Source organism: Muntiacus reevesi, chromosome 13 (genome assembly GCF_963930625.1).
Source record: "Muntiacus reevesi chromosome 13, mMunRee1.1, whole genome shotgun sequence".
In the NCBI taxonomy this organism is placed as follows: Eukaryota; Metazoa; Chordata; class Mammalia; order Artiodactyla; family Cervidae; genus Muntiacus; species Muntiacus reevesi.
In genome coordinates this window covers 11,361,491-11,376,514 of record NC_089261.1, presented here as the reverse complement: position 1 = coordinate 11,376,514, position 15,024 = coordinate 11,361,491, and the positions used below count along the sequence as shown (strand labels likewise).

Sequence of the window (15,024 nt, the reverse complement as noted above, 5' to 3'; positions counted from 1 at the left end):
TTTCCTAAGGTTTCATAGCTAGTCAGTATTAAAACTAGAATTTGGGTGCAGACTTACCTTGTTCCAAAGCCTCTCCTCACCTGTATTTTTTTTAAGATTTTTTTTTTTTTTTTAATGTGAACTCTTTTAAAAGTCTTAATTGAATTTGTTACAATATTGCTTCTGTTTTATGTTTTGGTTTTTTGGCCCTGAGGCATGTAGGATATTAGCTCCCTGGTCGAATCTGCACCCCCTGCACTGGAAAGCAAAATCCTAACCACTGGACCACCAGGGAAGTTCCTCTCCCATACACTTTTTAACCACTGAAATATAATGCCTAATGAAAAGAGAATTTTGAATTTCAGAGATAGAATGTGGCTATATAAGTAAAACTAAAAAGTAGAAGTCTTGATACCGTATTGTTAGTTTCCTGCCAATGTAATCTTAGGCCACATGTCTTCCTGTGATGTGAATTTCCTTAATGTTTGTTTCCTGGATGTTTATTAAAATTTTCGTTCAGGTGTGATTAAGTTAATAAAATATAAGTTACATAGAGAGGGGTAAGCAGAGATTCTCATCTCAGCCACTATTGACCTTTGGGGTTATATGGTTATTTGTTGTAGGTGGCTGTCCTGCATCTTAGGATGTTTAGCAGACTTTACTTATGTTGCAGATGTTGCAACATCTGCAGATGTTGCAGATCCTTCTTCACCCAGTTGTGACAACCAAAAATATATTCAACTGTTGTCAAATGTCTCCGGGAAGAGACAGTCACCCCTGGTTGAAAATCGCTGCTCTAGGGTGACCTCTGCCATGACAGTGGGTTAGAGCTTTATAAAGATGTGGGGTCTAGTTTGGCCTGGGGTGCAACCTTTAATTTCTCTGGCTTCAGTGCTCATACCTTTCACATAACCAGAGCCCGAAGGACCTTAGTAATTATTAATTCAGTAGTTCCTACACATTCTGTTTTCTTGGTTTAGGGAAGATTCCAATTTTTCCAGCTTAAAAATGTCAGTCATACTGCTGCTGCTGCTGCTACTAAGTCGCTTCAGTCGTGTCCGACTCTGTGCAACCCCATAGACGGCAGCCCACCAGGCTCCCCCATCCCTGGGATTCTCCAGGCAAGAACACTGGAGTGGGTTGCCATTTTCTTCTCCAATTGTGAAAGTGAAAAGTGAAAGTGAAGTCACTCAGTTGTGTCTGACTCTTCGCGGCCCCATGGACTGCAGCCTACCAGGCTCCTCTGTCCATGGGATTTTCCAGGCAAGAGTACTGGAGTGGATTGCCATGGCCTTCTCTGGTCAGTCATACTACACTGTTTTATTTATTTGTTAAATCACATTTTTAACAACAAAGACACATGAAGGCATAATCTGAAAAAAAGATAATTATTAAATTAATAATTATGGTAAATTGAAGAAGTCCTTGGGAAATCTTTGAGGGGACTAGCTGATTAGACAGTGACTCAGAGAGGCAACCTTAAAAGAGAAGAAAGTGGCTTAGGCCAGACAATGTTAAAAAAAACAAAAGGCAGATGTACTTCACTACATTTGTATTACTTCATTTCCTTATGAAGATCACTTTTGACATTCTTTGTAACCTGATTTCACTAGAAATATTGGGAAGCAGGGTTTTGGAAGAGTGTTAATATGGATTGCTTTAGGTATTTTACCTTAACTGGGTAGATCTGGACCCAGAACCTCCTCAGGGAAAGTCACATAATGCATTCTGTCTCTGCATTTTATTTTGCTCTTGATTTTAATTAGACAAGTATAAATACATGGTTTTTTTTAAAGATTTTTCTTTCATGTTTAGGATCATTATTAAGCTTTTTCGTGTCTTTCTTAACTGCTATGCTGATTGTATTTTTATTGAAACATTTTTTATTAAAAAAAACATTTGGCCATGCCACGTGGCATGTGGGATCTTAGTTCTCTGACCAGGGATCAAACCAGTGCCCCTTGTAGTGGAAGCATGGATTCTTTACCAGTGGACCACCAGGGAAGTACCTTTTTAAAAAAGTGTTAGATTTTTTATGTTTTGTATTTTTCTTAAAGTGTGGTCTCTATCATACATTTCTTTGTATTACCTTTTATATAGTATCTTGTTAAACAGAAGGGGTGACATGTTTTTTTATTTCAATAATGGATGCATCAGTTTTGTTTTTGAATGGTATATACTTTACATATGTATTTTTAGAAATATTATTTATTTATTTGGCTGCTCCTGGTCTTAGCTGCAGCACACGAGATCTTTTAGTTGTGGCATGCAAACTCTTAGTTTCGTTATGTGGGATACCTGGATCACCTGCATTGGGAGTTGGGAGTCTCAGCCACTGGCCCACCAGGGAAGTCTCAGGTTTTGTTGTTTATTTGATTTTGTCTCCTGTTACTAGAACTCATGATTTTCCAACCATGAGTGAAAGTATATAAACCTCTTTTTATCCTTTATTTCTCCACGAATGACCTTAGGTATGTTTTAATGACCAGCGGTTCCCTATGTTTAAGGTTATTTGTTGAATCATTGACTATAATTATGTTCTTGCTCACAAGAGCTGCTTGGCTGCCTTTCTGCTCCAGAGTTTATTTTGTATTCTGTTTTAATTTTTTACCCATTAACAGTTATAAACTTGTGGTAGGTCATAGACCAGTGAAATCTGTGAAAGAATTTAGTTTTTGCATTTTTGAACTTAATATAGATGGGATAACACTGTATTTTTGAGGATGTATTGCTTTGTGATTTGCTTTTTTTCCTCATTATTACTTCTGAGATTTGTCCATGGTGTTGTGTATAGCTCTGGTTCATTTGTTTTTCATTGATGTTTAGCATGCTGTATTATGAACATACCACAGTTTATCTATCTGTGCTAGTATAAACAATCTGGTAGGTGTCTTCTGATGCCCACATGCAAAAATTTCTCTAATGTATTTACCTAATAATAGAATTGCTATAGGATATGGATATCCCGTAGATAATGCCAAGCTTTCTTCAAATGGTTGTGCCAGCAGTGTATGAAATGTCTTATTGCTTCATGTTCCCCTCAGTATTTGATATTGTCAGACTTAAAAATTTTTTGCCATGGGTGTGTAATTTTTGTCCCACTGTAGATTTTTTTAAAAATGGAATTTTATTTATTTTTGACTGCGCTGAATCTTCGTTGCTAAATGTGGGCTTTATCTAGCTGCAGGACACAGGGGCTATTCTTTAGTTGTGGCGCACAGGCTTAGTTGCCCCGAGGCATGTGGGGTCTTAGATCCCAGACCAGGAGTTGAACCTGTGTCCCCTGAATTAGCAGGCAGATTCTTAACCACTGGGCCACCAGGGAAGTCCCTGTCTCATTGTTGATTGATTGATTTGACTTTTGGTCCCCTTGTAGTTTATGATTGATTGACTTTGGTCTCCTTGTAATTTTAATTTTTTAATTTCCTTGATTACTGACTGGGTCAAATGTATTTTCACATGTTTATGGTTATTTGAATTTCTTTCTTAACTACCTGTTCAAATCTTATGTCCATTTTTTTCTATTAGTTTTTCTTATTGCATTTTAAGAGTTTTTGTTTTTAATATTGTTTGGACACTGTTCCTTTGTTAGTCATATGTGTTACAAAGATCTCCCACTTTGTAGCTTGTCTTTTCACTTTCTTTATGGTATCTTTTGACAAGCGTTTTTCATTTTAATGTGGGCAAATTTTTAACTATTTCTTTTAGAATTTTGTTTAGGAAAAACTTTCCCTAAAATTGAAGATATTCTTCTATATTACCTTTAAAAAACTTTTTAAAAACCTTTATAGATTTTTGTCTTTCACATTTAGGTCTTTGAACTAGTTGAGACTAATTTTTGAGTGTGTGAAATAGAAAGTTGGGGCCCAATTTCATTTTTATCCATATGGATACCCAGTTGTTCTAGTATCACATTTTGAAAAGCCTATTCTTTCTCCACCCAGAAAGCTACCTCTGTCACGTATCAAAAGTTTATAAATCTTATATATATATATATTTGCATGCTTAGGCCTGTTTGAGACAACATTCTGTTCTGTTGATCTGTTTGTCCATCTCTGGGCTAATACCACTGTATCTACTTTATATTGTATCCAGCTTTATATTGTTTTGGTATGTGTAAGATAAGTCCTCTTTCTCCTTTTTCTTGAAGAATGTTATGGTTAACTTGATATTTTGTGTTTCAGTATCAAATTTAGAGCCAACTTCATCAAACTATACAAGAAAATATGTTGAGATATAATGATTTACATTTAATCTGTGTATAAGTTAAAGGAGAACTGACATTTTCATAATACTGGATCTTACAGTTCATGAGCATTCACCTTATCTTTGGGGTCTTTTAATAAACATTTTATAATTTTCTCCATGGGTGTCCAAAACTGTTTTCAAGAAAGTGGGAGGGTATAGACCAAAAGGAGAAGGATACTAGAAAGTGAGACAGACAAACTCTAGAACGTAGTTAGAAATTGAAAGACAACATATATTATTCTTGCTGATATTTTTCTCCATCTTGACTTTCATTAATATGAAAGCCTATATAAGATGAATAACATCTTAGGATCCTATACATAATCATGATAACCATAGTTGATAACACTATATTGTATAATTGAAATTTGCTCAGAGAATAGAACGTAAATGTTAAATGTTCTCACACACATTTATGTTATATAAATAAATATGTGAGATGATGGATGTGTTCATTAGCTTGAGGGAAATCCTTTCACAGTGTATATATACATCAAATCATCACATATACTTTAATTACCTTATAATTTTATTTGTCAGTTACACATCAGTAAAGAAAAATTGCAAATTAAACTGTGACAATTTAAAAACACTTGTTTTGATGTTCTTTGTGCTCTTAACCGTATCCTAAAACACTCAGATACCATTTCTTACTGTTAGAAGATGTTGGCTGTGCAGCTAGAACGCTTAAAATTTCCCATTTATGTCTCCATTACAAAATTTTTCACTTTTTCGTTCTTTCCTTTGACCCTGTATCTGAGGAAGGAATGTCTCTTTGAGAGAGAAGTTCCTCTGGTTCCAGAACAGTTGGAATAATTGAGATTACAGATTCCTTCCTGCCTGGATTGTTCATTTAGATTCCCTACAGTTAGCCAGTAGCAGAGGCCCCAGAGAAATTGTGCCCAGTTTTATACGAGAAAGGTTAAACATAGTTGATTGTTACATTCTTTTGGCTGCATCATTTTTGAAGGTATGAATTTTCTTGCTTTGACAGAGAAGACCACTCTTCTACCTGAGCTTCTCTGACCTCCTCTTGGGGATATACTGGCTCACTGAGGCACTTCTCTATGGAACTTCAACAGTCAATAAGGACATTGTCTGCTATAACCTGCAAGTAGTTGGACAGGTGAGTACTACTAGATTGAGACAACATCTTATATGAAAGGCACACTCTGATCTAAGTAAGAAGTGAAGATAACCCATCCTGGCAAGTGGGACCCTTTTATTTATTGTTATACTTTGAAATAATAGCTTTTACTGTTTTTCCACATTAAGAAACTACTTACTGTAGAAAATTTGGAAAATATGGAGAAGCAAAAAGGTAATTAAATCACTCAGATATAATTACTCTTTAATATTTTATGTATATTATGTATTTTCAATCTTTTTCTCTATAGATAAATACATTTTAGAGCTAATATAATATATTAATACTCTTTTTAAAAAATTTTTTTTTATTATTTGGAGGCTAATTACTTCACATTTCAGTGGGTTTTGTCATACATCGACATGAATCAGCCATGGAGTTACACGTATTCCCCATCCCGATCCCCCCTCCCACCTCCCTCTCCACCCGACTCCTCTGGGTCCTCCCAGTGCACCAGGCCCGAGCACTTGTCTCATGCATCCCACCTGGGCTGGGATCTGTTTCACTATAGATAATATACATGCTGTTCTTTCGAAACATCCCACCCTCCCCTTCTCCCACAGAGTTCAAAAGTCTGTTCTGTACTTCTGTGTCTCTTTTTCTGTTTTGTATATAAGGTTATCATTACCATCTTTCTAATATATTAATACTCATAATCTGCTCCTATTATTCAACATACTCTGACCATATTTTCATGTAATGGAGTATATTTCAACATCTTTTGAGATTATTGCATTTTTTATTAACATAATAAATGTTGACTTTTAGAAATACTACATACGATTATATGTAAGTTACATATCTTTCATAGATTTTATCAGTGGATTAACCTACCTAGTACTATCAGTATATAATGCTTCTGAGACTTAGGATGTGAAAAAAGTAGAGGTTGATGTGCAGTCTATACTCACTGCTAGTTACTTCCTCTGGGAGTTGTTGCTAGAGGGGAAATTTGTTTTAATTTAGTAGGAAAATACTGATATGTAATTAGTGATATGAACTCCAGGTACTAATAATATGTTACCTGTCTCATATGAATTTAAGTATCTTAGAGACATACTTTATTCAGTCCTGCTTATAACCTCATAAATAGGGTTAAGGCTGTATTTTCTCAGGTAATAATAAATTATTATAATATTATAATCTTTGTTGTTCAGTCGTTTCAGTTGTGTCTGACTCTTTGCGACCTCATGGACTGCAGCCCTTCAGGCTTCCCTGTCCTTCATTCAGTTCAGTTCAGTTGCTCAGTTGTGTCCAGCTCTTTGCAACCGCATGGACTGCAGCACACCAGGCTTCCCTGTTCATCCACCAACTCCCAGAGCTTGCTCAAAGTCATGTCCATTGAGTCAGTGATGCCATCCAACCATCTCATCTTCTGTAGTCCCCTTCTTCTCCTGCTTTCAGTTTTTCCCAGCGTCAGGGTCTTTTCCAGTGAGTCAGTTCTTTGCATCAGGTGGCCAAATATTGGAGCTTCAGCATCAGTCCTTCCAGTGAAAGTTCAGGGTTGATTTCTTTTAGGATTGACTGGATTGATCTCCTTGCAGTCCAAGGGACTCACAAGGTGATTCTTCATTCAGCACACAGTTTGAAAGCATCAATTTGGAGCTCAGCCTTCTTTAGGGTCCAACTCTCACATCTGTACATGACTACTGGAAAAACCATACCTTTGACTATATGGACCTTTGTTGGCAAAGTGGTGTCTCTGCTTTTTAATATGCTGTCTAGGTTTGTCATAGCTTTCCTTCTAAGGAGCAAGTATCTTAATTTCATGACAGCAGTCACAGTCCACAGTGATTTTGGAGCACAAGAAAATAAAGTCTGTCACTGTTGCTATTTATTTTTTTCCCCATCTATTTGCCATGAAGTGATGGGATCGGATGCCTTATCTTAATTTTTTGAATGTTTTAAGCCAGCTTTTTCACTTTCCTCTTTCACCTTCATCAAGAGATTCTTTAGTTCCTCTTCACTTTCTGCCATAAGAGTGGTGTCGTCTGTTTTTCTGAGGTTACTAATATTTCTCCTGGCAATCTTGATTCTAGCTTGTGCTTTATCCAGCCTGGCATTTCACATGATGTACTCTGTATATAAGTTAAATAAACAGGGTGACAATATACAGCCTTTGATGTACTCCTTTCTTAATTTTGAACCAGTCCATTGTTCCATGTCCAGTTCTAACTGTTTCTTGACCTATATACAGGTTTCTCAGAAGGCAGGTATGGTGGTCTGGTAAAATTCTCTTTAAGAATTTTCCACAGTTTGTTGTGATCCACACAGTCAAAGGTTTTACTGTAGTCCATGAAGCAGAAGTTTTTCTGGAATTCTCTTGCTCTTTCTGTGATCCAGTGGATATTGGCAACTTGATCTTTGGCTCCTCTGGTTTTTCTAAATCCACGTTAGACGTCTGGAAGTTCTCAGTTCATGTACTTTTTTTTTTTCATTTATTTTTATTAGTTGGAGGCTAATTACTTTACAATATTATAGTGGTTTTTGCCATACATTGACATGAATCAGCCGTGGATTTACATGTGTTCCCCATCCTGAAACCCCTCCCACCTCCCGCCCCACTCCATCCCTCTGGGTCTTCCCAGTGCACGAGCCCTGAGCACTTGTCTCCACCCTGCACTGGCGATCTGTTTCACACTTGATAATATACATGTTTCGTGCTTGAAGGCTTTTGAGCATTATCTTACTAGGAAAAAAAAAATCCGCATTGGAATCCTGGACCTGGTTAACTGTGTGACCTTGGGCAAGTACTTCATCTTTCCAGACTCAGTCTCCTAAATCTATAAAACTGTCACTAATAGCAATTACCTTGTGTTTGGCACAGATGTGATTAGTGTTACTTTATTTTTTGAACTTTATTGAGCTATGTATTCAAAAACTACATATATTTAAAGTGTACATTTTTTATATATGTATGAAATCCTCATCGCAATCAAGTTAATAAACATTCCTATTTCTGTCACCCCCTAAAATTATTTCAAATGTTTTTTCCCTTAAATGCATTGTAAATAGTTGCTTTTAAAAATACTGGTTGGGGAGAAGGAAATGGCAACCCACTCCAGTATTCTTGCCTGGAAAATCCCGTGGATGGAGGAGCCTGGTAGACTCCAGTCCGTGGGGTCATGAAGAGTCGGACACGACTGAGCGACTTCACTTATTTTCTTTTACACAGGATTAAAGGAGGCTCCATGATGACACTTGGTTCCTCCTGAACTCAGTTTTCTCAAGCCTTGAGCTGCTAATGGCTCAGCTGAGCTGCTAATGGCTCAGCAAACCAATACGTCTTCCTCATGAAAATGTTTTTCTTAATAAGCTATATTAATGAAACTATATTTGCTTGGAAATCTGCCTGTCTTCAAGATTCATGTCAATTGTTTTATGGCCAGAGATGACTCCCTTTGGCCAATTCTATCTCAAAATGCTTGCTAACCAGTATAGAATGCTTTGCTAAAAACTAAAAACTATATCAAAATGCTTGCTAATCAGTATGTAGTGCTTTGCTGAAAACTAACAAGGGGGCACTGTTTATGTCCTCTTCTGATGTCTATGTCAGAAGCTTTCTCTATCCCTTTGCACTTTAATAAAACTCTGTTATACACACACAAAAATAAAAATACTGTTTGGATGTTTCCAACATCTGGCTCATTTCTGAGTTGATGTTTGATGATTATCTTCTCCCATGAGAGTCAGTGACATTTTTCTTTTCTTTATATATAGAATGTAATTATCATATCATCTTTAGGCAGTGGTTCAGATCTCAGTCTATTTCTCTAAGCCTTGGCTGTGCTGTTTTGGGACTACCATGCTCATGCATGGTGTAGGGGTTAGGCTGAAACTTACATGGAATCACACACAGAATCAGAGCATCCTCATTTCTGGGATTCTCCACATGCTTTTCCACACCTTCCTACCTGATGGGAGCCCTTCTCTGGTTTCTGTAGCCTAAAGGATGGGTTTCTATTAGAGTTTTAGGTGTCTACATTGAGCAGCATCATGATTGGGGTACACATTTGAGACAAAGCTGTGAGAGAGAAAAAGTTTGGGAAACTTATTTCTGTGCAGTTCACTTCTTCACATTTGACTCCCTTCTGTAATCTACTTGCTTTTGTTTACTTTTCAGAGTCCTCAAGTAGTTAATTTTTATATTTTTACCAGATAGTTTTTCTTTGTAATCAGTGGAAGGGATGGGCTATAGAGGGCTTAAACACAGTAGCTTATTTATTTAATGAATTAGTTGTAGTTTTTGAAAATGTGGTAAAACACATTTAACATAGAATTTTCCATTTAACCATTAAAAAATTTTAGGTTTTGGTAAAAATACATAACAAAATTTAGTATTTTAGCCACTTTTAAGTATACAGTTCAGCAGCATACATTCACATTGTTGTGTAACTATTATCACTATTCACCTCCAGATATTTTTATTATCCCAGACTGATATTCTTTATCCTTTAAATAATACCTCTCCATTTCTTGTACCTTCCAGCCTCTGGTAACCACCTATGAATTTGACTGCTCTGGGTATCTCATGTGTGTACTAAGTTGCTTCTTGTCTGACTCTTCATGTCCGACTCTTTGCGACCCTGTGAACTATAGCCCACAAGGCTTCTCTGTCCATGGGGATTCTCCAGACTAGAATACTGGAGTGGGTTGCCATGCCCTCTTCTAGGGGATCTTCCCAACCCAGGGATTGAACCCACATCTCTTTTGTCTCCTGCATTGGTAGGTGGGTTCTTTACCACTAGCACCACCTGGGAAGCACTGGGTACCTCATATCAGTAGAATAATGCAGTATTTGACCTTTTGTGTTAGCTTGTTTCACCGAGCTTAATGTCTTCAAGGTGTATCCATGTTGTAGCATGTGTCAGAATTTCTTTTTTTTTTTAATTTAAGATATAATTGATGTATAATATTTTATCAGTTTCAGATGTACAACATAGTGATTCACTTTTTAATAGATTATACTGTTTTGTTTAAAGTTATAAAATATTGGCTATATTCTCTGTGCTGTACAATATATCTTTGTATCTTGTTTATTTTATACATAGTAGCTTGTACTTGTTCATCCCCTACCCATTTTTTGCCCCTCCCTCATCCGTTTTTTCCCACTGATAACCACTTGTTAATTTTCCAGGTGAGAATATAAACTAGTGGTTACAATCCATAGGGTCCCAAAGAGTCACACAGGACTGAAGCAACTTAGCACAACCAGTTGTTTTATTAGGTATATCTGTGAGTTTGTTTCTGTTTTGTTATATTTATTCATTTGTTTTATTTTTTAGATTCCACATACAGGTAGTAACATATAGTATTTATCTTTCTCTGATTATTTCACTAAATGTTATACTTTCCCCTTCCATCTATGTTGTTGTAAATGGCAAATTTTCATTCTTTCTTTTGGCTGTGTAATATTGTATTGTGTGTATGTATGTATGTATATATATTTATTTATTTATTTATACACCACATATTTTGTATCCATTTGTTGATGGACAGTTAAGTTTCTTCCATATCTTGGTTATTTTAAATAATGCTGCTATGAATATTAGAGTTTGATATTGTCTTTTCAAATTACTGTTTTCTTTTTCTTTGGCTATATATGCTCAGGAGTAGAATTGCTGGATCATATGGTAATTATATTTTTTCCAGGAACCTCCATATTGTTTTCCATAGTGGCTGAACCATTTTACATTCCCAACTGTTATAGGGTTCTCCTTTTCCCCACATCCTCACCAGCATTTGTTATTGGTGGTCATTTTTGTGATATCCATTCTGACAGATGTGAGATAATATCTCATTGTGGTTTTTATTTGCATTATCCTGATAATTAGCAACATGGAACATTTTTTTGTGTGCCTGTTGGCCATCTGTATGTCTTCTTTGGAAAAATGTCTATTCAGCTCTGCCCATTTAAAAAATTGGTTTTTTGGCTTTTTGATATTGAGCTGTACAAGCTATTCATATGTTAGCTCCTTATTGGATATATCATTTGCAAATATTGTCTCCTGTTCTGTAGGTTGTCTTTTCTTTTTCTCAGTGGTTTGCTTTACTGTACAAAAGCATTTAAGTTTAATTAGATCTCATTTGTTTATTTTTCTTTTGTTTCTTTTGCATGAGGAGACATCCTAAAAAGTGCTTCTGTGTCAGAGTATTCTGCCTGTGTCTTCTAAGAGTTTTATGGTTTCCTGCCCTTCATCTAGGTCTTCGACCCATTTTGAGTTTATTGTTGTGTGTGGTGTGGTCATAGTTGTTGTTGTTTGCTTGCTAAGTTGTGTCCAGTTTTTTGCGACCCCTTGGACTGTAGCACACTAGGCTCCTCTTTCCATGGGATTGCTGAGGCAGAAATACTGGAATGGCTTGCCATTTCCTTTTCCACAGATCTTCCTGACTTGGGGATCAAACCTGCATCTGCTGCATGGCAGGCTGATTCTTTACTGCTGAGCCACCAAGGGAAGCACTATATGATGTGATAAAATGTTCAAATTTCATCCTTTTACACATAGCTGTCCAGTTTTCCCAGCAACATTTATTGATGAGTATCTTTTCACATTGTTTATTTTTGCCTCTTTTGATAGATTAATTGACCAAAGTGTGTGGTTAATTTCTGGGCTCATTATTTTGTTCCATTGATCTGTGTGCCTGTTTTTATGCCAATACCATACTGTTTTGATGACTTACCTTTGTACTGTAGTCTGAAGTCAGGGAATGTAATAACTCCAGCTTTGTTCTTTTTTCTCAAGCTTTCTTTGGCTATTTTGGGTCTTCTGTGGTTCTGTATAAATTTTAGGATTATTTGTTCTAGTACTCCTATATATTTTCATAGAGATTGTTGCATTAAGTCTGTAGATTGCTTTGGATACTATGAACATTTTAACAATATTAATTCTTCCAATTCATAAACACAGTGTATCTTTTCATTTCTTTGTATCATCTAAAATTTCCTTTGTCACCATTCTATAGTTTTCAGAATATGTCTTTCACCTCTTTAATTAAGTTTTTTTTTTTTTTTTGAATGCCGTTTTAAATAGAATTGGTTTTTTTGCTTTCTCTTTCTGATAGTTCCTTCTCCAGGGAATCTTCCCAACCCAGGGATCAAACCCAGGTCTCTTGCATTGCAGGCAGACACTTTACCCTCTGAGCCACCAGGGAAGCCCATATAGAAAAGCAATAGATTTCTGTATATCAATCTTGTGTCTTGCAACTTTACTGAATTCACTGATCAGCTCTAGTAGTTTTTGGGTAGAGATTTTAAGGTTCTGTTATATGTAGTATCATGTCATCTACAGATAGTGACCATTTTACTTCTTCTCTTCTAACTTGGAAGCCTTTTCTTTTTCTTGTCTGATTGTTGTAGCTAAAACTTCTATTACTATTGAATAGAAGTGGTGAGAATGGGCACCCTAGTCTTATTCCTGATCTTTGAGGACCACTTTTCACTGTTGAGTATGATATTAGCTGTGGTCTTGTCATCCATGACCTTTATTATATTGAGGTATAGTTCCCTCTATACCCAGTTAGTGGAGAGTTTTTTCCGTAAATGGATGTTGAATTTTGTCAGAAGCTTTTTCTGCATCTATTGGGATCATGATTTTTATTTTCCTGTTTGTTAATATGGTATACCACATTGACTGATTTGTGGATATTGAACAATTCTTGCATTCTGGGATAAATTCCACTTGATCATGGTGTATGTTCCTTTTTATGTATTGTTGAATTTGGTTTGTTAATATTTTGTTGAGGATTTTGACATCTAATTTCATGATTATGTTGTACCTTGGTATGGTTTCTTCATGTTATGTTTGGTTTTATTAAGTTTCTTGGACATGGTGGTTTGTATTTTCATCAAATTTGAAAATTTTTTGGTTATTATTCCCTGAAATATATTTTTTTTCCTCCCTTCCTCTCTACTCCTGCTAGAATTCCAATCCCATATTAGGGATTATTAGCCTGCTTGTATTGTTACGTAACTCACTGAAGTTTTGTTCCTTTTTTTCAAAGTCTTTTATCTCTAGGTGTTTCGTTTTACTTTCCATTTCTGTGTCTTCAAGTTTACTAATTTTTTGCAATTTCTAATTTTCCATATTATAAATTCCATATATTTTTCATTTCTAGACTTTCAGCTTGGATCTTTTTAATATCTTTCATTTCTCAATGTTGTCCTAATGCTTTCCTCTACCTTCTTGGACATACTGAGTATATTTACAGTAGTTCCTTTAACTTTTTTTTCCTAATTTTTATAATCTATGTTGTTTCTGGGTCCATGGCTATTAATTAATTTTTCTCTTGACTATGGGCCATAATTTCCTGCTTATCTACATGACTTACAATATTTTAATACACACCAGATATTATAGATTTTATATTGTTGAGTATTGGGTTTTATATATACATATAAATCCCCTTTAAATTCAGGAATTTTGTCTTCAATGTAGTTAACTCTGAGTTTGTTTGATCCTTTGTTTTTTTGAAGGCTTGCTTTTAAGCTTAATTAGGGCAGTATTTCATGTACAGCTAATTTGGTTTGATTAGTAGGGCAGTACTCTTCTTATGATTTTACATTATTGCCATTCAGCCTATGAGTCAGGATGTCTTTCCACACTGGCTGATGGAGACACAAGCTATTCCTTTAGGGATTTTTTTTTTTGAAGGTTGTTCTACATACTCCTTTCTGGTGCTTTTTCTGTTCTTCATGGTTTTCTCTCCCATGTGTATACTTAACCAAAGACTTGAAGGTACCTCTGCAAACCTCCAGACCTCTAGGTTTCTGTGTATCTGCCTCTTCTCTGATAATTTGCTTCACACATTTTAGCTGCCTTGGCCTCTCTGAACTCTGAAATCTGTCTTAACTCACAGACAGCTTATTTCTTTTGGATTCCCCTTCACCACACTCACTTTGCCCAGCTGGTTAGCTGGGTTCAACTTGTTTGTTTTTCTTTTTTTCGGGGATTACTGTTCTGTACTGATTGTTATCCGATGTTTGAAAACAGTGTTTTCATGTACTTTGTCCAGGTTTTAGTTTTTTAAGGCTGAGGTGCAATTCTATTCCTTTTATTTCATCAAAGATGGAAGCAAAAGTTCCTTCTCTTGGATTTTTTTGTCCTACTGGTTTGTTGCAATCTTGTCAGCTCTTTGATGTTTTTAAAGATTAAAAAAATATTCATGTTTAGTTCTTTTGAATGGAAAGTTTGGTTCGGATAGCCTAGGCTTTCATTATTAGAAATGGAAATTCTTATGTCCTTTTCTTTATTTTTTTAAATTTTTATTGGAGTATAGTTGATTTACAATATTGTGTTAGTTTCAGGTATACAGCAAAGTGAATCTGTTATACATAAACAAATATCCACTCTTTTTTTAGATTCTTTTCCCATATAGGCCATTACAGTGTATTGAGTAGAGTTCCCTGTACTATACAGTAGGTCCTTACTAGTTAACTATTTTATATAGAGCAGTCTGTTTAGGTCAATCCCAATCTCACAATTTATCCCTCCCCCACCCCTTATCCCCTGGTAAACTTGTTTGTTTTCTACATCTGTGATTTTACTTCTGTTTTGTAAAAAAGTTCATTTGTACCCTTCTGATGTCCTTTTCAATTAAAAAATGAAATAGAAAAAGATTCTATGATATCCTCATAAAAATAGAACAGTTGA

The 15,024-nt window shown here is 35.7% G+C and overlaps 1 protein-coding gene across 6 annotated transcripts in view; it reads left to right on the top strand.

Moving 5' to 3' along the window:
- Positions 1-15,024, top strand: part of TMEM116 (transmembrane protein 116) — a 123,741-nt gene that overhangs the window by 13,047 nt on the left and 95,670 nt on the right. For all 6 annotated transcript variants that reach the window (XR_010658822.1, XM_065904209.1, XM_065904207.1 and 3 more), the window contains exon 4: positions 5,222-5,353. Coding sequence is in view for 5 of the 6 variants with exons in the window: in XM_065904209.1 (XP_065760281.1) it covers positions 5,222-5,353 (132 nt within the window). In the remaining variant the exon portion in view is untranslated. The remainder of the gene's footprint in view (positions 1-5,221; positions 5,354-15,024) is intronic.